The 25,224-nt window shown below is 40.9% G+C and overlaps 1 protein-coding gene across 2 annotated transcripts in view; it reads left to right on the top strand.

Annotated features, from left to right (window-relative positions):
• Positions 1–25,224, top strand: part of epha4b (eph receptor A4b) — a 269,329-nt gene that overhangs the window by 175,376 nt on the left and 68,729 nt on the right. For both annotated transcript variants that reach the window (XM_061920912.1, XM_061920913.1), the window contains exons 7-10: positions 8,263–8,598; positions 12,248–12,360; positions 15,848–16,010; positions 21,190–21,298. In XM_061920912.1, the coding sequence (XP_061776896.1) occupies positions 8,263–8,598; positions 12,248–12,360; positions 15,848–16,010; positions 21,190–21,298 (721 nt within the window). The remainder of the gene's footprint in view (positions 1–8,262; positions 8,599–12,247; positions 12,361–15,847; positions 16,011–21,189; positions 21,299–25,224) is intronic.

Here is a 25,224-nt window from a genome sequence, read left to right on the forward strand (position 1 = left end):
AACACACATGTTGCCAGAAGTCCGACATGCGTTGCTATGGTAACATAAATCATCGCGGGGAATATATCAGTCCTGAAAATGATTGAAATGATGAAAATACGCAAAATATTGTGCATATTGCATATTTATATATATATATACTTGCAGTGTGTTTGAAGACTACAACAGTGTTTCTCATTAGCCGCATCTTTGAAGTGTTGTTTATCGTCTTTAAAATCCTAAAGAAAAAAAGAAAAAAGTGTTGTGTTCTTGTCTCTCATAAAGATTGTCAACGATAGTCAACATTCCCAAAAAAGTAGTGCTCCTCCCCTTTAAGGCTTGTAAATCATAAGAAGCGATGACTGGTGGGAAATTGACTCCCAGACGCCTTTGAGTCGTGCTGGACAATGAGCAGACGTTTTGGGCTGGAGCGTTCTCGTCCTCCCGGTGGGGTTGAAGCCCCGATGGCGCTGACTACACATGGATGACATTAGGATTATTTATTGTCAAGTGTGGCACCGAGCCTTCGTGCAGCAGCAGCCAACTTGCTTCTTTGTGGAAGCTCCAACTAATCATTTGAAAGTAGCGACTGGTTGCTGGCTGACTCCACCCACGACCCACCAAGACCTTCTCAAAGTCAGCATCAACTGGAGGCCAACTGTCTCATGCTTTCACTTTCTCTTCCAATCTATTATCTCTCATTACCAACTGCCTGACTTGCATAAATGAACATATTGTTTGGGGATAGTACGTACAAAACTTAACTACAATCACTAGATTATTTTCACAAGATTCTGCTTGAAGTTTTCACCACAAAATTGCTGCAGTTCAGCTAAATGTGTTGCTTTTCTGACACGGACTTGTTTCTTCAGCATTGTCCACAGCTTTAAGTCAGGACTTTGGGAAGGTCATTCTAAAACCTTCATTCTAGCCTGATTTAGCCATTCCTTTACCTTTTGAGGTCATTGTGCTGTTGGAACACCCAACTGCGCCCAAGACCCAACCTCCAGACTGAAGACTTTAGCTTGTCCTCAACAATTTGGAGATAATCTTTCTTTTTCATTGTCCCGTTTAAAGCAACTGTAGCATTGGCAGCAAAACAGGCCCAGAGCATAATACTACCACCACCATGTTTGAATGTAGGCCTGGTGTTCCTGGGATTCTTCCAAACATATTGCTGGGTATTGTGGCCAAAGAGCTCCATTTTAGTTTCATCTGACCACAGAAGGTCTTTCTTTGTCCATGTGATGTCAGAGGGACATGTAAGCAAATATAAACATTGCTGTATGTCTACTTTTGACCCAGCACATTTGCTCACATTTTCAGTAGATCCATAAGAAATTAATAAAAAAAAGCAAACATCATCAATGTTGTTTTGTGATCAATAAGTATGTACTCCAATCACTACATCACAAAAAAAAGAGTTGTAGAAATGATTGGAAACTCAAGACAGCCATGACATTATGTAACCAACACTGTATACATGTATGTAGTATAACTATATATATATATATAGATATATATACATACATACATATACATACATATATGTATGTATGTATGTATATGTATCTATATATATATATAAACTTTGATTGATTGATTGATATATATATATACATACATACATACATACATATATGTATGTATGTATATATATATATCCAAGATGGCGGCGCCCGGACGGGCTGCGCTCTCGAGGAGCTCTTGCTAAAGATGGAACATTTGGCAGAAATACCGGACAATTCCACAAACTTTATGGCTGGCTCACATCGTGGTCACTCCGTGATCACGTACGACCGCCAGACACTTCTGGATGTGGACGAATCGGGCCGTTTTGGACTGATAGACGCGGGCGTGCTAGACTTGCTAACTAGCATGGGAATACATCGGCGGCTACATCCAGCGGCCTGTGAAGCAGCGGAGTCTAGTAGCAGCGGGGGCCGTCTACGGAGCAGACGCCAGCGGTGTGTTCGGAAACGCGGATGCCGAGCGGGGCTAAAAACAAAGCAGAAGGCTAATCCCCACAGAACACCACTTTCCTCCAACCCGAAGACGGATTTAGATGGAAAATGCGAGACTACTGGTCTGGGTAAGGAGTCAGTTAAATTAGAACAAGTTTTTTCTGCTTTGAGTGTTTCAGAGTTGGACATGTGTTTTACTGAGGTGGCTAACTATGATGCGTGCAGTTTATCAAAGCAACAAACAAACAATCGGAAAATCCCCGTTACTGAGGTGGCTAACCATGATGCGTGCAGTTTATCAAAGCAACAAACAAACAATCGGAAAATCCCCGTTACTGAGGAGGCTAACCATGATGCGTGCAGTTTATCAAAGCAACAATCAAACAATCGGAAAATTCCTGTCGTATCAATTCCTAGATATGGTCGTAACTATACTAAATGCACTGGGCATAATAAACACAACATTATTAATATTGCTACTACGGATAATTTGATCAAAAATTCCCTAAAACAGCCCACTACCTATAATATAGGTTTTTTAAACATAAGATCATTGTCTCCTAAAACGTTGTTAGTTAATGATATTATCAGAGACAACAATCTTAACGTCATCGGTCTCAGCGAAACCTGGCTTAAACCAAACGACTTTTTTGCGCTAAATGAGGCATGTCCTCCTAACTTTACACATGCGCATATTGCCCGTCCGCTCAAAAGGGGTGGGGGGGTCGCACTAATATACAACGAAAACTTTAACCTTAGTCCTAACATAAATAATAAATATAAATTGTTTGAGGTGCTTACTATGAGGTCTGTCACACCGCTGCCTCTACACCTGGCTGTTATCTACCGCCCCCCAGGGCACTATTCGGACTTTATTAATGAATTCACAGAGTTCGTTGCTGATCTAGTGACACACGCCGATAATATAATCATAATGGGGGACTTTAATATCCATATGAATACCCCATCGGACCCACCGTGCGTAGCGCTCCAGACTATAATTGATAGCTGTGGTCTCACACAAATAATAAATGAACCCACGCATCGCAACGGTAATACGATAGACCTAGTGCTTGTCAGGGGCATCACCGTTTCCAAAGTTACGATACTCCCGTATACTAAAGTATTGTCCGATCATTACCTTATAAAATTCGAGGTTCAGACGCATGTTCGTCAAACTAATAATAATAATACCTGCTATAGCAGCCGCAACATTAATACAGCCACAACGACAACTCTTGCTGACCTACTGCCCTCGGTAATGGCACCATTCCCAAAGTATGTGGGCTCTATTGATAACCTCACTAACAACTTTAACGACGCCCTGCGCGAAACCATTGATAACATAGCACCGCTAAAGTTAAAAAAGGCTCCAAAAAAGCGCACCCCGTGGTTTACAGAAGAAACTAGAGCTCAGAAATTATTATGCAGAAAGCTGGAACGCAAATGGCGCACGACTAAACTTGAGGTGCCCCATCAAGCATTTAGTGATGGTTTAATAACTTATAAACACATGCTTACCTTAGCTAAAGCTAAATATTACTCAAATCTCATCCACCGTAATAAAAACGATCCAAAATTTTTGTTTAGTACGGTAGCATCGCTAACCCAACAAGGGACCCCTTCCAGTAGCTCCACCCACTCAGCTGATGACTTTATGCAATTCTTTAGTAAGAAAATTGAAGTCATTAGAAAGGAGATTAAAGACAATGCGTCCCAGCTACAACGGGGTTCTATTAACACTGACACGATTGTATATACGGCGGATACTGCCCTCCAAAATAGTTTCTCTCGTTTTGAGGAAATAACATTAGAGGAATTGTTACAACGTGTAAATGGAATAAAACAGACAACATGTTTACTTGACCCTCTTCCTGGGAAACTGATCAAGGAGCTCTTTGTATTATTAGGTCCATCAGTGCTAAATATTATAAACTTATCACTTTCCTCGGGCACTGTTCCCCTAGCATTCAAAAAAGCGGTTATTCATCCTCTTCTTAAAAGACCTAACCTCGATCCTGACCTCATGGTAAATTACCGACCGGTGTCTCACCTTCCCTTTATTTCAAAAATCCTTGAAAAAATTGTTGCGGAGCAGTTAAATGAACACTTAGCGTCTAACAATCTATGTGAAACCTTTCAATCCGGTTTCAGGGCAAATCACTCCACGGAGACAGCCCTCGCAAAAATGACTAATGATCTATTGCTAACGATGGATTCTGATGCGTCATCTATGTTGCTGCTCCTCGATCTTAGCGCTGCTTTCGATACCGTCGATCATAATATTTTATTAGAACGTATCAAAACACGAATTGGTATGTCAGACTTAGCCCTGTCTTGGTTTAACTCTTCTCTTACTGATAGGATGCAGTGTGTCTCCCATAACAATGTGACCTCGGACTACGTTAAGGTAACGTGTGGAGTTCCCCAGGGTTCGGTCCTTGGCCCTGCACTCTTCAGCATCTACATGCTGCCGCTAGGTGACATCATACGCAAATACGGTATTAGCTTTCACTGTTATGCTGATGACACCCAACTCTACATGCCCCTAAAGCTGACCAACACGCCGGATTGTAGTCAGCTGGAGGCGTGTCTTAATGAAATTAAACAATGGATGTCCGCTAACTTTTTGCAACTCAACGCCAAAAAAACGGAAATGCTGATTATCGGTCCTGCTATACACCGAACTCTATTTAATAATACAACTCTAACATTTGACAACCAAACAATTAAACAAGGCGACACGGTAAAGAATCTGGGTATTATCTTCCACCCAACTCTCTCCTTTGAGTCACACATTAAAAGCGTTACTAAAACGGCCTTCTTTCATCTCCGTAACATCGCTAAAATTCGCTCCATTCTGTCCACTAAAGACGCTGAGATCATTATCCATGCGTTTGTTACGTCTCGCCTCGACTACTGTAACGTATTATTTTCGGGTCTCCCCATGTCTAGCATTAAAAGATTACAGTTGGTACAAAATGCGGCTGCTAGACTTTTGACAAGAACAAGAACGTTTGATCACATTACGCCTGTACTGTATATACCTTTATATACATATATACATACATATATACCTGTACTGGCTCACCTGCACTGGCTTCCTGTGCACTTAAGATGTGACTTTAAGGTTTTACTACTTACGTATAAAATACTACACGGTCTAGCTCCATCCTATCTTGCCGATTGTATTGTACCATATGTCCCGGCAAGAAATCTGCGTTCAAAGGACTCCGGCTTATTAGTGATTCCCAAAGCCCAAAAAAAGTCTGCGGGCTATAGAGCGTTTTCCGTTCGGGCTCCAGTACTCTGGAATGCCCTCCCGGTAACAGTTCGAGATGCCACCTCAGTAGAAGCATTTAAGTCTCACCTTAAAACTCATTTGTATACTCTAGCCTTTAAATAGACTCCCTTTTTCGACCAGTTGATCTGCCGTTTCTTTTCTTTTTCTTCTATGTCCCACTCTCCCGTGTGGAGGGGGTCCGGTCCGATCCGGTGGCCATGTACTGCTTGCCTGTGTATCGGCTGGGGACATCTCTGCGCTGCTGGTCCGCCTACGCTTGGGATGGTTTCCTGCTGGCTCCGCTGTGAACGGGACTCTCGCTGCTGTGTCTTGGATCCGCTTTGGACTGGACTCTCGCGACTGTGTTGTATCCATTATGGATTGAACTTTCACAGTATCATGTTAGACCCGCTCGACATCCATTGCTTTCCTCCTCTCCAAGGTTCTCATAGTCATCATTGTCACCGATGTCCCACTGGGTGTGAGTTTTCCTTGCCCTTATGTGGGCCTAACGAGGATGTCGTGGTGGTTTGTGCAGCCCTTTGAGACACTAGTGATTTAGGGCTATATAAGTAAACATTGATTGATTGATTGATTGATGTATATTTATCTATACATACATACATACATATGCATGTGTATGTATGTATATATATATATATATATATATATATATATATATATATAGGTGGCCAAAATGATCGCCTGAATAGAGTAATGGACGTCCTCACGAATATCCAAATAAATATGAATCAATTTGGTGTCCTTGCCTCAATCTCAGAAGTATGGCACATGCATATTATTTTGAAAAACAGACCTCAATAAATATTTATTGTATACGGCTGAATAATAATAATAATAATAATAATAATAGGAATAATTGATTTTATATATATATATATATATATATATATATATATATATATATATATATATATATATATATATATATATATATATATATATATATATATGAAATCACTTTTGTCTGTGTTTTTCCTAGGAGGCGTTAGTCACATTATCGGCCACTTCTTTTCTGTTTTTTAACTTGTTTTTGTATTCACTTCCTATCAGTGCTCTTATTTTGGTTTCCACTTCCTGCTTGATCCGTTGAGCACTGTTTTTGTTCCCACACCTGCTGTTGATTGGCAGCTGGTCCACATCTGCTGCTATTTAGGCCTTGTCTCCAGCACTCCTCAGTGCTGGATGATAAATCTATGTTTGGAACATTCTTTCTTGACTGTTTTATTTTATTTTTTATTTTTTTTATGGGAATTAAAGTCCTCTTACCTGCTCTCAGCTCTCCTGGTTCTCGCATCACTGGGGTAACAAAACAGCAGTCATGCGGTTTCACAACAGCTAGAGCACAATTTTGAGTTTTGGGGTTTGGTTTTTTTGATTAAATGGCAATTTTGTCCAGTCCTGATGTGTGTCGAATATGGTGAGTTTTGAAGCATGTTAAGGAGGTCAAATTACAGCTCAAATTGGCGGCGGTATAATAAAGAATAATAATAATTAAAGCTGCAAGCAGCGTTGGTCGAGTCCGCCTTTGGCCGCTGCCAAGCCCTGGTCTAAGTCAGACCTACATAGAGGTCTTTGTTTCATGTCTCGACGACATTCCTAACAGAAGTTACAAGCAGTTTTTTCTGTTATTTTTCCTATGGGGCGCTAAAACGCAATTTTGACTTTCATGGTTTGGTTTTTTATTAGATGGCAATTTTCGCTAGTCCCGATGTGTGTGTAAAATTTGGTGAGTTTTGAAGCATGTTAAGGGGGTCAAATTACAGATCGGCGTTTCTGGATGTTGTTGATAAATGGGTTTCGCTTTGCATAGTAGAGCTTTAACGTGCACTTTGAAGCATTTTAAGGGGGTCAAATTACAACTCAAAGAGGCAAAAATGTCATTACTTAGGTAATTTTGCGCAAGGGTTCTTTGAAGGCGCGTCACATCAAAACCGGAGAAGTAATCAAAACTGTTTTGATGACTTTTAATCAGAAGGGTTCAAACACTCTCCTGTGTGAGTTTGAAGCCGAAACGACAAACGAGCTCAGAAGAGATAGTTTGAAAAAAGGTGACGGGTGTATACAAATCTTTTATTTTGAAGGGGTAATTTTGTAACTTCCTGTTGTTTTTAACTGAAAGATGTCAATTATTAAAATGTAGGTCTAAGTGAGACCTACATAGAGGTTTTTGTTTCATGTCTGTCCGACATTCCTACTGGAAGTTACAAACAGTTTTGTCTGCTTTCTCTTCCTAGGAGCAGTTTTTTCTGTGTTTTATTCAAAAATTGCACTAGAGCGCATTTTTTAATTTACAGGTTTGTTTTTTTCATTAAATCGCAATTTTTGCCAATACAGATGTGTGTGTCAAGTTTGGTGAGTTTTTAAGCACTTTAAGGGGGTCAAATTACAGCTCAAAGAGGCAAAAATAGCATTTTTTGCAAAAATTTTGCTTTGAATGAGTTTTTGCAAAATTTCTGTTGATTTTAGGTATAGAAGTCTTTAATTGGAAATGTAGGTCTAAGTCAGACCTACATAGAGGTTTTTGTTTCATGTCTCTACGACATTCCTAACGGAAGTTACAAGCAGTCTGTTTTGTTTTTTTCTAGGGGGCGCTAGCGCAGAATTTAGATTTTAGGGGTTTGGTTGCTTAATAAGTCGGGAAGGTTTGCCGGACCGACGTGTGTGTCAAATTTGGTGAGTTTTGAAGCATGTTAAGGGGGTCAAAATACAGCGCGTAGGTAATAATAAAACACAGCAGTTTCAATTGGGTCCGCAGGCCCATTACAAAGGACTCCTGTGGAGTCCTTTGTAATGGGCCTGCGGACCCTAATAAAACCTTAGAAATATAATAGGGTCTTCTGTCCCAAAGGGACATCCGGTCCGTAATTATTAATTAAATAAAAAAATAAAAAAATTTAATATTTTTTTACAATTTAAATAAAAAAAATGTAATTAAAATATATTTTTATGAACTAAACATAGAAATAAAAAAACTGATAAAAATGTCTGAATTATTTTCCACATTTCTACCAGGGCCCCCGTCTGCTCCGGAGAACCCCATCTCCACCGTGAACGAGACCTGCGTCACCCTGGAGTGGTCGCCCCCCCGGGACGGCGGCGGCCGCGGCGACATCAGCTACAGTCTGCACTGCAGGAAGTGCTCGGGCGAGGGCAAAGTGTGCCTGCCGTGCGGCAGCAGCGTCCATTTTGTGCCTCGACAGTTCGGCCTCTCCTCGCCCGTCGTCATCGTCACCGACCTGCAGCCCGACTCCAACTACAGCTTCCTCATCCAGAGCCAGAACGGCGTGTCGGACTTAAGCCCCACCCCCAAAGGAACAGCGGTGATCAACATCACGACGTCACAGACAGGTCAGTGTGGACCAACACGTCTTTAAAGAAGACGGACGTCCTCATTTCTGGACTATTAGTGTTGGATACACCAGCACGACTTCTAGATGTCTCTGTTCTCGGGGTTCTGCAACGTGACATAAATGCAGGTGTTTTTATGCAGAGTCTGAATCGATCGGATGTGCACCCGTTGTTGTGGCCGGGTGAATCTATGCAAAAGTTGTATTCACCTGTCAGGCTCATTTAATATGTGAGGCTCAAAGTGTGTTGTCAAGGCCTTCTGGGGCTTTCTCAAAGATGTTTAGGCAAGGGGTGTCCAAAGTGTGGCCCCGGGGGCCATTTTAAGGTGACTATTACAAAGAAAAAGAGTACAATTGGAATGTAAGAGAAAACAATGTAATGAAAAAAAGGTTATTATGAGAAAATGAACACTAATAACACGGAGCTGCCATCCTACTTTAAAAATGTCATGGCTCAAAAAAGAATAACTTAAAATTGATAAATAGATCTGAAGTTCATCCCGGGATTTAAGTGCTGAAGTAAAAATGATACATACTGATATATGACTTATTTTTAACACGTTTATGAGTGTTATTGTACAAATAATTCCAATTCAAATAATAATGACGCAAAAGCAATGTTTTTCTGATTTGTTTTGGGGTTTCAATTAATTCACATCAAATAATCAATTTTTAAAACTCATTTGGGAAAACAATATTACAAGAGATGTCCGATATTATCGGCTGATAAATTATTTAAAATGTAATACTGGAAATTATCGGTATCTGTTTCAAAAGGTGGAATGTATGACTTTTTAAACTGCCGCTGTGTACACGGACGTAGAGAGAAGTACAGAGCGCCAATAAACCTAAAGGCACCGCCAGTTATGTAATATCTTCGGCTTTTCACACACAGAAGTGAATGCAATGCATACTTGGTCAACAGCCATACAGGTCACACTGAAGGTGGTCGTACAAACAACGCCAACACTGTTACAAATATCCGCCGCACTGTGAACCCGCACCGTACAAGAATGACAAACACATTTCGGAAGAACATCCGCACCGTAACACAACGTAAACACAACAAATACCCAGAAGCCCTTGCAGCACTAACTTTTCCTGGACGCTACAATATAAACCCCCCGCTTTTTCCATAACTTGAGTTGATTTATTTTTGGAAAAGCTTGTTACCTTGTTTAATGCATCCAGCGGGGCATCACAACAAAATTAGGCATACTAATGTGTTCTGTCCACCACTGTACATATATCAGTATCGGTTGATATCGGAATGGGTAATTAAGAGTTGGACGATATCGGATATCGGCAATAAAGCCATTATCGGACATCTGTAAATATTACACATTTTGCATTTTTGACATAAAAAAACATGGTTTTAATGGACGCCCCTGCTTATTTCATCAAGACAATCCCAAGTCAGGTGTTACAACAGCGTGGCTTTACTGTGAGGCCACGCTGTGGCCGTGCCAGCAATCTGAGGCTTACTGGTTCAATCCCCACCTTCTACCATCCGAGTCACGTCCGTTGTGTCCTGAGCAAGACACTTCACCCTTGCTCCTGATGGGTTCTGGTTAGCGCCTTGCATGGCAGCTCCCTCCATCAGTGTGTGAATGTGGAAATACTTTCAAAGCGCTTTGGGCTCCTTAACAAGGGGTAGAAAAAGCGCTATACAAGTACAACCATTCAACCGGGCGGTTTAGCTCGGTTGGTAGAGCGGCCGTGCCAGCAACTTGAGGGTTGCAGGTTCGATTCCCGCTTCCGCCATCCTAGTCACTGCCGTTGTGTCCTTGGGCAAGACACTTTACCCACCTGCTCCCAGTGCCACCCACACTGGTTTAAATGGAACTTAGATATTGGGTTTCACTATGTAAAGCGCTTTGAGTCACTAGAGAAAAAAGCGCTATATAAATATCATTCAATTCAATTCAACCGTTTACCATTTAAAAGAGTGCAGGTACTAGACTGGCCTGCCTGTAGTCCAGACATTGAAAATGTGTGAAGGCCAAAATGAGGCAGGAGACTCTTCAACAACTTAAGTTGTACATCAAGCAAGAATGGGAAAGAATTCCATTTCAAAAATGTCTCCTTAGTTCCCAGACTTTTACTGAGTGTTGTTCTGTCAGGCTTTGATGAAAGGATTTGGACTCAGATGCAGATTTGGGACTTTAGACAGGCTTTTATTTTGACAATTTCCTTTTACCTCCCGAGTCAAGAAAAAACATCTATAATCACAAAATAAACTACGCGGCGAAAAGGTTCCAGAAAAAGAAGCAACAACCGAAAATCACTCCAAACGGAGGAAAACACAAAAGTGAAGACGAACTATAAACAGTATTTAACAAAAAGCGCTCCAACAGGAGGACCAAAACAACATCTATGAAAAATTCTACACTAACTAATCTAATAAAGTATTTAACAAAAATAGTCACTCAAAAAGTTGAGGAATGAATGAAAAACTTAACTGAAACTTACCACTGCGGCTGAATAACTAAATAACCAAAATCACTCTGCTGAGGAGGAAAAAAGGAAAACTCCAAATATTCCTAAAGGGGTTCAGGATCAAGGGACATAAGCACAAGACAAGGCAAGGCATGGACAAAGACATGGACGCTAGAGAGCACCAATAAACCAGACAATCTGGCACAGAACAAAGGAAGGAGTGAGCTTATAAACACATGAAGGTAATAGGGAACAGCTGGAAACAATCAGAGAACAGGGATGACGTCAGACTGATGACACAAAAGGAAGGGCAAGGGACCTTAAACCAGAGGAGAGTTACTTTTCACATTAAAACCATAAGACAACCCAAAACAAGACATCCCTCATGTTCAAAGGAAAGGTGATGTAACACGCTGGTAAACACACCTGTCTTTGCCGTCTATTCAATGGAATATAAGTTGAAAAGGATTTGTTGTATTCTCCATTACACAACGTGACAACTTCACCACTTCCTGTTTACATCCCAGCAGCCAATAGGAGAACAGAATGCTGGCTTGTGATCCACATTCAGTTTGTCACTTTTGTTTACAAACACATCAACTATCCTGCAACTTACAGGCGAGGAATTACATTTATTTTTTCTTTTGTCGAGAATGAGTCATTCCACCGGGTTTAAAACACTCAAGAAAGCTGTGTTGGACCTCCCGGTGGTTCCGACACCTTCCATGACACTTTTGCTATTGCTGCTCTGTAATTGCATGTGTGGATGTGAGGAAGGTGTCTGCAGCAGACGCGCTTATGACAGGCTGCTGATGACTAATAGGCATGTAGGAGGCTGTTAACCTCATTAGGAACCCCACACATGCCGCTCTTCACACACACACACACACACACACACACACACACACACACACACACACATATATATATATAAGCGTGTATACTTGTAGCACTCAGCAAGAGCCCCGATGTAGGAAGGCTCCCTTGGAAGTCAGAAGGTTTACAGCTTGTATTAATAATTATCACACATAGAGCAGAGAATAATTTAATTACACTTAAATAAAACACCTTGTGAACACACTCATTTGCATAATTAAGATGACGTAGATGTAACGGCACAGTGTGTATGCGTCTGATACCACCGCCCGCGTGTCTCTTGTTTACCTTCTTTTTTCGGAATCTTGTCCTGAGTCTCGCAACTCTCCCTGCAGTGAGCGTGGTGCTGAAGGAGAGGCGCAGCAAGGACAGCGTGACCTTGGCCTGGCAGGGTCCGCAGAGACCCAAAGGGGCCATCGTGGAGTACGAGGTCATCTACTACGAGAAGGTGAGAGAGATTGTTTGAACGCCTATTATAAAGAATAACTCTGGCCGTGCTTACCGACCTCAGAGCTTTTTTTATTTGGCATGTGGCGTAATGATAAGTGTGACCAGTAGATGGCAGTCACACATAAGAGATACGAGTAGATTGCAAGACACCAAAACGTTACATGTTCTGTTGAGAATGTAGAACATTACACATGGCGCTCAAAAATCTGTCAAAATGTTTAAGTGTGACTTTGGTAAGCTATGAAGCCACACCGGTTAATGGATTTTCAGCCCATTACCTCTACCATAGTCAGGCGTACTGTGCTTCAACATACAGTATTATTACGGTGTGTGTATCAGGACTACAAATTTATCTGGCGTTTTGTTTCACAAAATTATGCAAAATTAACTTCTCTTGCCGTCTGGTATCTGCTGATGTGTATTTGGGATCTGCATAAGTCCTGAAAATGTGCACGCATCCGCCTTTGTAGTCCGTGGTGCCCCCGTAGTCAATAAGCTTCTTTTTTTTCCCCTCCCTTCTTCTTATGTGACGTTCATCCTCCGCTGTTGCCATTTCTAATATAAAGTAGTGTAAAGTTCTTACTTATATGTGTCAGTAAACTCGCCATGAAAGCACTAAAACATACCTGCGTGGTGACTTTACATTATTCACTCAAGGAACTTTAGTTGTTAGAGGGTTCCGGTGGGACAGTTTTTCACGGGTGTTGTTGTTGCACTACTGAGATGCTGCTCCGTTATTGATTGAAGTAAAGTCTGAATGTCATTAAAAGGACTTGAAGATGATGTGTAAAACATCATCAATGCAACATTACATGTCATGTAGACCACAAGGAGGTCATTTAAATGTAGAACATAAATATATCAACTCTTTCATGCGCCTTGTAATCAGGTGCACCTTTTATTTGAAAGTAGACCTGACTTGACCTGCTCATCGGCAGTGGGCCTTATAATCGAAACATACTGCAAAAATAATGCAGCTAGGTTTGAATAGCATGTTAGCGTGAATTAGCTTGCAGTCAAGCAGTGACCAAATATGCCTGATTAGCATGCCAACAAGTCAATAACATCAACAAAGCTCAACTTTGTGCATTTACGCACAGCATAAAACGTTTGGTGGACAAAATGAGACGAGTGGTATAAAACGCGTCTTCCTGTGGCAACATCTGAGAAAATAGTGCATTAAACAAACTACGGTGAGTTCAAGGGCCGCTGAAATTAGTGGGACAGAACGTGACTGTGTACATGTAAATAATGCTGTATAATAGAATGTATTTATATTATTCACATGTGAATAATGCTGTATAATAGACTGTATTTATATCATCCATCCATCCATCCATTTCTACCGCTTATTCCCTTCAGAGTCGCAGGGTCGATGGAGCCTATCTCAGCTATTATTCACATGTGAATAATGCTGTATAATAGACTGTATTTATGTTATTCACATGTGTATAATGCTGTATAATAGACTGTATTTATATTATTCACATGTGAATAATGCTGTATAATAGACTGTATTTATATTATTCACATGTGAATAATGCTGTATAATAGACTGTATTTATGTTATTCACGTGTGAATAATGCTGTATAATAGACTGTATTTATATTATTCACATGTGAATAATGCTGTATAATAGACTGTATTTATGTTATTCACATGTGAATAATGCTGTATAATAGACTGTATTTATGTTATTCACGTGTGAATAATGCTGTATAATAGACTGTATTTATATTATTCACATGTGAATAATGCTGTATAATAGACTTTATTTATATTATTCACATGTGAATAATGCTGTATAATAGACTTTATTTATGTTATTCACATGTGAATAATGCGTATAATAGACTGTATTTATATTATTCACATGTGAATAATGCTGTATAATAGACTGTATTTATATTATTTACATGTGAATAATGCTGTATAATAGACTGTATTTATACTATTCACATGTGAATAATGTTGTATAATAGACTGTATTTATATTATTTACATGTGAATAATGCTGTATAATAGACTGTATTTATATTATTCACATGTGAATAATGCTGTATAATAGACGGTATTTATATTATTCACATGTAAAAAATAGCTAAGTGTTTGTTTATTTTTGCGAACTGTGGTGCTCAATCTCCCCCAGGGATCTATTCTATTCTATTCTTAAACGGCGTTCGCCAAATACTGTCATCAGTGAAGCAGCCACTAGGGTGGCGCTAAAGAGCCCCGCACTAGACGAGGAGCGCCTCCTGCTGGTTGCCGTGGAGAAGTGCACAGACTTAGCAGTGCTGAGGTGTCGTAGCCAGAAGGCATGTCAGACAAAATCCCCCGCCGCTCACAACATGACAATTACTCGCACATCTGCTGGACGTGAAACACGCTGAAGGTGATGAAATGAAGTCTGAGCGGCGTGATGCGTGATGGCGGGCGCGAGCGGCCAAATAGTCTTAATCCACGCTGCAGCGTGGCGTTCATTAGCGTACGAGCCGCCACTGCGCACTCAACCTTCATTCATCCTACAGCTCTCACACTTCAAGGCCTACTGAAAGCCACTACTAGCGACCACGCAGTCTGATAGTTTATATTTCAATGATGAAATATTAACATTGCAATACGGCCGCTTTAGTTTACGAAATTGCAATTTTAAATTTCCCGCGAAGTGTCCTGCTGAAAATGTCGCGGTATGATGACGCGTGTACGTGACGTCACGGATTTTAGCAGACATTTTATTCCAGCCCGATCCAAGCTGTAAGTAGTCTGCTTTAATCGCATAATTCCACAGTATTCTGGACATTTGTGTTGCTGAATCTTTTGCAATTTGTTCAATTAATAATGGAGACGTCAAAGAAGAAAGATGTAGGTGGGAAGCGGTGTATTCCTAAACTCTTCACTTTTCTTATAATAAAGTCAACTTTGGAATATTTAGGGACGAGGAAATTTCAGGACTGGATTTGTTGCACACGTGGCATCCTGTAACAGTTCCACGCTGGAAATCAATGAGAGCGGCCCATTCTTTCACAAATATTTGATACACTGGGCCAAGTGATTAAAACACCTGGTTCTCATCATTTGGATGGGTGGCCAAATACCTTTGGCAATATGGTGTAAGTCGGGGCACTCTTAAGTTGAGGTACCACCGGGCCTTAAAGTGTTAATACCCATTAAATCTTTGTCCAGATTTAAGGGTGTACTCCACTAAACCTCGCTCCTTGGCGACCTAAAAGACCAGGTTACCTTTAGCTCGGGAGCTGGCGTGCTTGCCTCTAATGCCGACGACCCAGCTTTGGGTCCCAGGCCAAGAAACCAGCACATTTCAATATTACAAAATATACATTCACAGACTTGCAACTGAAGGGGGGGGGGAGTGGGGGCTACGGCGGCAGGCTGCAGCCAGCTGTGTTTGGTACTCACATTACTGCCACCTGCAGGACTGGAGTGGACACTGTGCCCTAACGACAACACCTTGTTCCCACTCCAGAACCAGCGGGAGCAGAACTACACCGTCTTGAAGACCCGCTCCAACATGATGACGGTGGACGGCCTCAAACCGGGAACCACCTACGTGTTCAGGGTGAGAGCCAAGACAGACGGCGGTTACGGCACCTACGGCGGCGAGATCGAACTGGAGACCAGCCATGAAGGTAAACACGAGTCCCCAACACGGTTTAAGTGGGTTCAAAGCCTGAGAGCGGGCGAGCGAGGAGGACAAAGAAAAAGTCGAGATGATATCTCCACGTGGTGATTTGTCCCCGCTGGAGTTCCAAATCAACCCCCAGGATTGTTATTAGATGGCTCACTTTTCATCTAAATGGCTTCTTCACTTCTCTTGTCCTCAGCCCATCCAAGAAGATGTATTCCATTTTCAGCCGGGAAATTCAATTTGTCTTTCTTCATCTTGAGCTGTTTTAAAGGGAGAAATGTTGCTTATCCTTCAAAATCTTTATGAGAGACAAGAGCACACACGTCTTATTTTTATATTAGGATTTTAAACATGATAAAAATATGAGAGTCACCGTTGTAGTCTTCAAAGTATATAAGACAACGTTTTATATACACACTGCAAGTATATATATATATATATATATATATATATATATATATATATATATATATATATCATGTAGTAACAGACACCTTCATAACAATATGTAATATGTACAATATGCAAGTAAACATATAAAGTAGTAACATATATTTTTATAACAATATGTACTATGTACAATGTACACACTGCAAGTATATATATATATATATATATATATAATGTAGTAACAGACACCTTCATAACAATATGTAATATGTACAATATACACACTGCACGCGCACGTCCGCCAATGAGGATTCACCTCCTTACCTTTTTGAAGCTGAATATACAGAAGATGAAACGCTGCTTATAGAAACAAGCACAAAGGAAGCGTGAGAGTTTGGACCAGACAAAAGCCGACAGAGTGAGGTGAAAGTGAATCAAAGCTGAAAAATGTGGAACTCGAAGCCAAACTATTTTGACATAAATGGCGTGCTGACCCAAATAAACCGGAAAAAATGTCAAACGGACGACTGTTCGTCGAGTCAGTCCCTTTAATATCGATGATATTGAAGTGATGTCATGTGTGTTAGTACAATATTACAATCATGGCCACCAGCAGCTAGAGCGATTCGGACCAAGAAAGCAACGATTTTCCCATTAATTTGAGCGAGGATGAAAGATTCGTGGATGAGGAAAGGGAGAGTGAAGGACTAGAAAAAATATAAAATAAAAAAAAGACTATACAGTGGGAGCGATTCAAATGTTATTAGGCACATTTACTAGGATAATTCTGGAAAATCCCTTATCTGCTTATTGTGTTACTAGTGTTTTAGTGAGATTATATGGTTGTACCTGTACAACCTGAAGGTCGGCCCTGCGCATTTCTTTAGCACCAGTCGACGGGTGGTGGCGATGCCCATTTATGCCCCTCGCAAGGGACCCTCTTCGAAACACCATCTTTCGAAATGATTTGTTCTTTGGTTGTGTGGTCCAATCCAACCGTATTCGCTTGACCGCTTTATTCCATAGTAAAGTTTCACCGTCATCTTTCGAGTAAAAATGGGTTGTACTTGCATGGTGTTTTTTTACCTACAAGGTACTCAAAGCGCTTTGACACTACTTCCACATTCACACACATTCACACACTGATGGAGGGAGCTGCCATGCAAGGCACTAACCAGCACCCATCAGGAGCAAGGGAGAATGGACACAACGGACATGACGAGGTTGGTGCTAGGTGGGGATTGAACCAGGGACCCTCGGGTTGTGCACGGCCACTCTTCCACTGCGCCACGCCATCCCTTAACAATGAAACACCGGCTGTGTTTGTGTTGCTAAAGGCGGCCGCAATACACCGCTTCCGACCTACAGCTTTCTTCTTTGACGTCTCCATTATTCATTGAACAAATTGCAAAAGATTCAGCAAAACAGATGTCCAGAATACTGTGGAATTGCGCTCATTGACCACGACACTGGGGGGTCACTTTATTAGATACACCTAGACTACCCACTTAGGGCCTGATGTACTAAATTCAAAAGGTTTGCGTTCATTAAAACACGTGCAAACTTGATAGCACACGCAAAACTGGTCTACTGAGCTCATGCATTGCGTCTCTTAACTGAGCCGAATCGAAAAAGTGCATAAATATGCAGAATATATGATGACTATAAACAAATGTAAACATTTGGCAATGTGATTCACAAAAACTGAAACTGTTCTGCTGTCAGAACGTGGACTTTGGGGTTTGTTTTTTTCCGGAATGCAAAGAATGTCACGTCAATGGGATCATGTTTTGTTTTGGTCATGTTGGTTTTGTTTTTTTGGACAATCAGTTCCTGTTCCTGCACTTCCTTGTTTGTCTTATTACCATAGCAACTCATTAGTTTTCACCTGGTCCTCTTGTCTGATGTCAAGCCCCAGTCCTCGTGTCTCACACCTGTTTGCACTTATCATGGCCATTATTTAAACCTGTAGTTGCCAGGCGGTCAGCCGGGCGACTTTACCTCCACTTCTTTGATGCCATGCCATACCTGTTTTATCATTCTGTCCATGCCATGTACGTTTTTTTTCTGTCAAACCGTGGACTTTGAGGTTTGGATTGTTTTTCCGAGGCAAAGGAAAGTTGGCACAGGCAAGACGTGTGTGTAAGTACATCTTTATTTCTTTACTAACAAACTACAAACAAAGGAAGCAAACATAAGGCACGCACGAGGGCGGAAGTATATAAAATAAAAACTGGCAATAACTGTGACATAAAAAAACTTACATGGCATGGACAGAATAATAAAACAGGCATGGCATGGCATCAACGAAGTGTAGGTAAAGTCGCCCGGCTGACCACCTGGCAACTACAAGTTTAAATAATGGCCATGATAAGTGCAAACGTATGAGACACGAGGACAGGGGCGTGACATGAGGACCAGGTGAAAACTGAGTTGCTATGGTAACAAAACAAACAAGGAAGTGCAGGAACACGAACTGATTGTCCAAAAAAACTAAACCGAACATGACCAAAACAAAACATGATCCCATAGACGTGACAAAGAAAAGTCGGAGCAGGCAAGGCGTGAAGGTAATGACAGCTTTTATTTTAACACTATAACTGTAAAAAAAGAAGCAAACAAAAGGCGCGCACAATGGCGGAGAACAAACTTGACTATATGAAACAAAACTTGCACTATGAACGATAAACAAAAACGTACTTGGCATGGAAGTATGAAACTTGGCATGAAGCAGAGTGGAGGTCAAGTCGCCAGGCTGACTTCCTGGCAACTTTGGCTGTAAACAATAGACATGATTAGTGACAGGTGTGCGAGTGCAAAACATGAGACAGGTGCGTGACATGAGGACAGGTGAAAACTGATGGGTAGTCATGGAAACAAAACAAACAAGGAAGTGCAAAAAACAGGAATTAATGGAGTTTTAAGCAAAACAGAACATAACTAAACAAAACATGATCACAAGACTTGACAACCTTGACACCTCCGAATTTGGGATTTGAGGGACAGGGAGTGTTTGAGAGGTTGGGTGGTAGCCGGGGTGTATATTGTAGTGTCCTGGAATAGTTAGTGCTGCAAGGGATTCAGGGTTTTTGTTGCGTCCCGTCATTCTTGTTTGGTGTGGGTTCACAGTGTGGCGCTTATTTGTAAGAGTGTTAAAGTTGTTTATACGGCCACCCTCAGTGTGACCTGTATAGCTGTTGACCAAGAATGCCTTGCATTCACTTGCGTGTGTGTGTGTGTGAGAAAGCCACTGTGTCGACGCGTTATTTGTTTGGAGGAAAAAGGGACGTGACGACGGGTTGTAGAGGACACTAAAGGTAGTCCCTTTAGGGCACGCCCCCAATATTGTTGTTCCGGGCGGAAATCGGGAGTTATTCGGGAGAATGGTTGCCTTGGGGGATTTTCGGGAAGGGCACTTAAATTCAGGAGTCTCCAGGAAAAATCGTGAGGTTCGGAAAGTATGTTGTTCACTGTGTTCCTGGGTCTAAGGACTGATCCTTGTGGTGTTCCATGTGTGATGAAATAGTTATTCAAATATTATATTAGCATTTTTTTGACACCAGCGTTTTTTAAACGTTTTTATTTTATTTGTTCATAAATGTCTGTGATAATGTCAATGTTGGAATTCTTATGAATATTGATGCTACTTTTGGATTGTTTTGTGTCTCTCAATTGCTCTGTTGATTGCTGTTCTGGGTGTTGTTGGGCCGGTTTTTGGAATTGGAATGGTATTATTATTGTAATATTGTGTATTATTTTGTTGGACTGATTAAGAAAATTAGAAAAATATAATTTATTAGCAGGACAAAGGACAATATTGGTGTCCCTGATTATGTTGGCGGTAATACGAGTGACATTTAAAATCTGAAAATCATGTTTTGGTTTTGGAGTTATGATTATAAACCTTTCATATTTTATACTGTTATATTGAATAAAAAAACTAACTTGTGTCTTTGTGAACCTCACAAAAGATACTTTTTTTCTAGTACAACTAACAAAAATACATATCTCTCGGCATTATTAGCCATTTTGCATGTGTTGTTTAGAAGTGATGTTTGAATAGTGTCACTCGTATGCCCCCCCGCTACCTCAAGGAACTACTCACCCACAAATCCTCCACACCACACCTCTGCTCCAACCTCCGAGGACCAGGCTTTCTGCTCGGCCGCTCCTAGTCTGTGGAATGCTTTCCCTGACCACCTGAGGGTACCACAGACTGTGAATGCTTTTAAAAAAAGGCTTGAAAACCCTTCTTTTAAAAAATTAAAATAAAAAAGCCTTTTTTTCTATATATGCATACTAGTTATAGCTTTTAGGCTGTTCTACTTTTTATTTGTATTATCTTTTTATTATTGTTTAATACACTGTAGCACTTTGAGGTTGTTTGCTCAATGTAAAGAAAATCTATTATTGATTGATTATTTAAGAATGCATGCCAAAGGACCAACGCCTCACTGGGCTGGCATGAAGGAATTTACTAGGCTTCCTAGCGCACACACACACACACACACACACACATCTAAGCCAGATAAATGGGGCATTTATTTTGATTAATAGCTCGATTGGTGCGGTGTAAAAAAAAATCGATGCAAGCGTCCAGAAAGTCGTAGCCAGTCGGCGTGTGCGCAGCGCTAACATATCCATTTGGACGGCGGCGGCAGCGGCGGCGGCGGCCCGGGTGGGAAAAGCTCTCAAGTCCTCACAAAGTGCTTCTCATCAGCAGCCTCGCTGGCTATTCCATTTTCTCCCGAGCCTCTCTTATTAAATCCTCCATGTGGTCTCCTTCGCAGACGTCTTTGCCGTCGGAGACCCCAACCAGTCCACCATCGTGGCCGTGTCCATCGCGGGGAGCATCGTGCTGCTCATCTTCCTGGTGGCCTGCTTCGTGGTCAGCGGAAGGTAAGCTCAACCGTGCCTGACACCCGGGGCCCAATGTGCCTTCTAATTGTTTGTGGGTGTGAGCAACATCACACCTGGCAACACAACAATTGAAGTCTTTCATTAAAACACTCAAAATGACAGGACTCATTATTTTCTAATATTAGTGATCTGGCCCACTTGTGATGAAGATAACAACATTTAGCTATGTATTAGTATTGTATTAGTACAGTATGTCTGGGTGCTGGTAATGTGTACCCCTTTCAGAGATGACATTTAGTCCCCTTGAACATTCACATGTTGCACAATGAGATGTAAGCTTTTGATAAAGTGTACATTCCTGTAACTTTCTCTAGTAAGAGCGTTTCACGATTAATATCCATAAATTAACATTAATAATAAATGACGGTAGAATAAGCACACGCATGATTGAGGAGTCATCGTGTAACTTTGTGTAGTGTTTGAGCGGGTGTTGTTGACACGACAGAAGACAGAGTTGGTTTTAGTCTGGTTTGTTCGGCAGGAAATGATTAGTTTTCCAAGACAAAAGTGTTTAGTCATGTTTTTGGTGTGGTTATGGCCGAATATAAACAGTTTTGCTCAATAAAGTGATCGATATAGTTCCTGTCCTGAACATGGTCTTAGCTGTTAGGGCCGCTTGTTGTCACTGTCACTCACAGAGTTGCAGTGCAAAATCATACAGAATAAATCATGTGTTTATTTTTTTTTTAGTACGCATTAGAGGGTATGTCTGGGTGGGGGGTCCCGCTTTGGAAATAATATGTACCCCTTTCAGAGATGACATTTACTCCCCTTGAACCTTCACATGTTGCACAATGAGATGTAAGCATGGGATAAATTGTCCATTCCTGTAACTTTCCCTAGTAAGAGCATTTCACGATTAATATCCATAAATTAACATTAATAATAAATGACGGTAGAATAAGCACACGCATGATTGAGGAGTCATAGTGTAACTTTGTGTGGTGTTTAAGCGGGTGTTGTTGACATGACAGAAAACAGAGTTGGTTATGGTCTGGATTGTTTGGCAGGAAATGATTAGTTTTCCAAGATAAAAGTGTTTAGTCATGTTTTTGGTGTGGTTATGGCCGAATATAAACAGTTTTGCTCAATAAAGTGATCGATATAGTTCCTGTCCTGAACATGGTCTTAGCTGTTAGGGCCGCTTGTTGTCACTGTCACTCACAGAGTTGCAGTGCAAAATCATACAGAATAAATCATGTGTTTATTTTTTTTTTTGTACGCATTAGAGGGTATGTCTGGGTGGGGGGTCCCGCTTTGGAAATAATGTGTACCCCTTTCAGAGATGACATTTAGTTCCCCTTGAACCTTCACATGTTGCACAATGAGATGTAAGCATGGGATAAAGTGTACATTCCTGTAACTTTCTCTAGTAAGAGCATTTCACGATTAATATCCATAAATTAACATTAATAATAAATGACGGTAGAATAAGCACACGCATGATTGAGGAGTCATAGTGTAACTTTGTGTAGTGTTTGAGCGGGTGTTGTTGACATGACAGAAAACAGAGTTGGTTTTAGTCTGGTTTGTTCGGCAGGAAATGATTAGTTTTCCAAGATAAAAGTGTTTAGTCATGATTTTGGTGTGGTTATGGCCGAATATAAACAGTTTTGCTCATTAAAGTGATCGATATAGTTCCTGTCCTGAACATGGTCTTAGCTGTTAGGGCCGCTTGTTGTCACTGTCACTCACAGAGTTGCAGTGCAAAATCATACAGAATAAATTGTGTTGTTGTTTTTTTAGTGCACATTAGAGGGTATGTCTGTGTGGGGGGTCCCGCTTTGGAAATAATGTGTACCCCTTTCAGAGATGACATTTAGTTCCCCTTGAACCTTCACATGTTGCACAATGACATGTAAGCTTTTGATAAAGTGTACATTCCTGTAACTTTCTCTAGTAAGAGCATTTCACGATTAATATCCATAAATTAACATTAATAATAAATGACGGTAGAATAAGCACACGCATGATTGAGGAGTCATAGTGTAACTTTGTGTAGTGTTTGAGCGGGTGTTGTTGACATGACAGAAGACAGTTGGTATTAGTCCGGTTTGTTCAGCAGGAAATGATTAGTTTTCCAAGATAAAAGTGTTTAGTCATGTTTTTGGTGTGGTTATGGCCGAATATAAACAGTTTTGCTCAATAAAGTGATCGATATAGTTCCTGTCCTGAACATGGTCTTAGATGTTAGGGCCGCTAGTTGTCACTGTCACTCACAGAGTTGCAGTGCAAAATCTTACAGAATAAATCATGTTTGTTTTTTTTTAGTACGCATTAGAGGGTATGTCTGGGTGGGGGGTCCCGCTTTGGAAATAATGTGTACCCCTTTCAGAGATGACATTTAGTTCCCCTTGAACCTTCACATGTTGCACAATGACATGTAAGCATGGGATAAAGTGTACATTCCTGTAACTTTCTCTAGTAAGAGCATTTCACGATTAATATCCATAAATTAACATTAATAATAAATGACGGTAGAATAAGCACACGCATGATTGAGGAGTCATAGTGTAACTTTGTGTGGTGTTTGAGCGGGTGTTGTTGACACGACTGGTCTGGTTTATCCGGCAGGAAATGATTAGTTTTCTGAGATAGAAGTTTTTATTCATGTTTTTTGTTTTTTTTTAACAAAGTTTATATATATGTATATACGTGTTGGTCTTTACAAGGGAGGACAAAAACAGCAATGATGTCATGGTTAAGAAGGTGTGGTTGATGCTGAGCAGGTCTGCTTGGACTCTCATGCTGAGGTTGAACATCACCCCGCCTCACTTTTTGTGGGTTATATTTAGGTGTCATGCTGAGGGATTCCTTGTGCGAGCCCGAGCGGGGCCTCCAAGTTTGAGAATTTAAGCCTAACTCAAGGCGAGTGTTTCTGTCAGGAACACAAGAGTCGCCTTTGGAGGTTAAATGGCCTCTCAAGGGAGGAGGAGGTGAAAACTACTGGATTAGGTCCTCTTTACAGGAGGAGAGAAGGAAGGAGATGAATCCCTGTATCATTTGTTGGTTTGTTTTGCAAAATAAAACCAAAACTAAAGAAAAATAAATGATCTTATTATGCCCATTTTACTATTGTGTGGAAAATCGCAAATTGGAAAATTGGTTAGTTTTTTAATTTTGGGTGAAAAAATAAATATTAAATACATGAGTTGTTACTTCTTTTTTTGTTGGTTTTGGTTTTATTTTGAAAAACGAATAATTGAGGTTGATGATAAAAAATAACTGGGATGAGAAATGAGAGAGTGAAAGCAGCTGCTGGCGGGACAACATATCCTCCATAGAGAAATGATGTAGTTCTAACAGAGTGACCATGGTCTTGGTCACCTCTCTGACTAGACTAATATGAATGCAGCAATGTACAGAGACATCCTGGATGAAAACCAACACATCCCATCCAAATTGATGGAGGGAAAGATGAATGCAGCAATGTACAGAGACATCCTGGATGAAAACCAATGCTTCATCCAACCTGATGGCGGGAAAGATGAATGCAACAATGCACAGAGACATCCTGGATGAAAACCAATGCTTCATCCAACCTGATGGCGGGAAAGATGAATGCAACAATGCACAGAGACATCCTGGATGAAAACCATTGCTTCATCCAACCTGATGGAGGGAACAATGAATGCAGCAATATACAGAGACATCCTGGATGAAAACCTTTGCTTCATCCAACCTGATGGAGGGAAAGATGAATGCAGTAATGCACAGAGACATACTGGATGATAATCAACACTTCCCATCCAACCTGATGGAGGGAAAGATGAATGCAGCAATGTACAGAGACCTCCCGGATGAAAACCAATGTTTTCAAGCCTGATGGAGGGAAAGATGAATGCAGCAATGTACAGAGACATCCTTGATGAAAACCAACACATCCCATCCAACCTGATGGATGG

Source organism: Nerophis ophidion, linkage group LG14 (assembly GCF_033978795.1).
Source record: "Nerophis ophidion isolate RoL-2023_Sa linkage group LG14, RoL_Noph_v1.0, whole genome shotgun sequence".
NCBI lineage: Eukaryota > Metazoa > Chordata > Actinopteri > Syngnathiformes > Syngnathidae > Nerophis > Nerophis ophidion.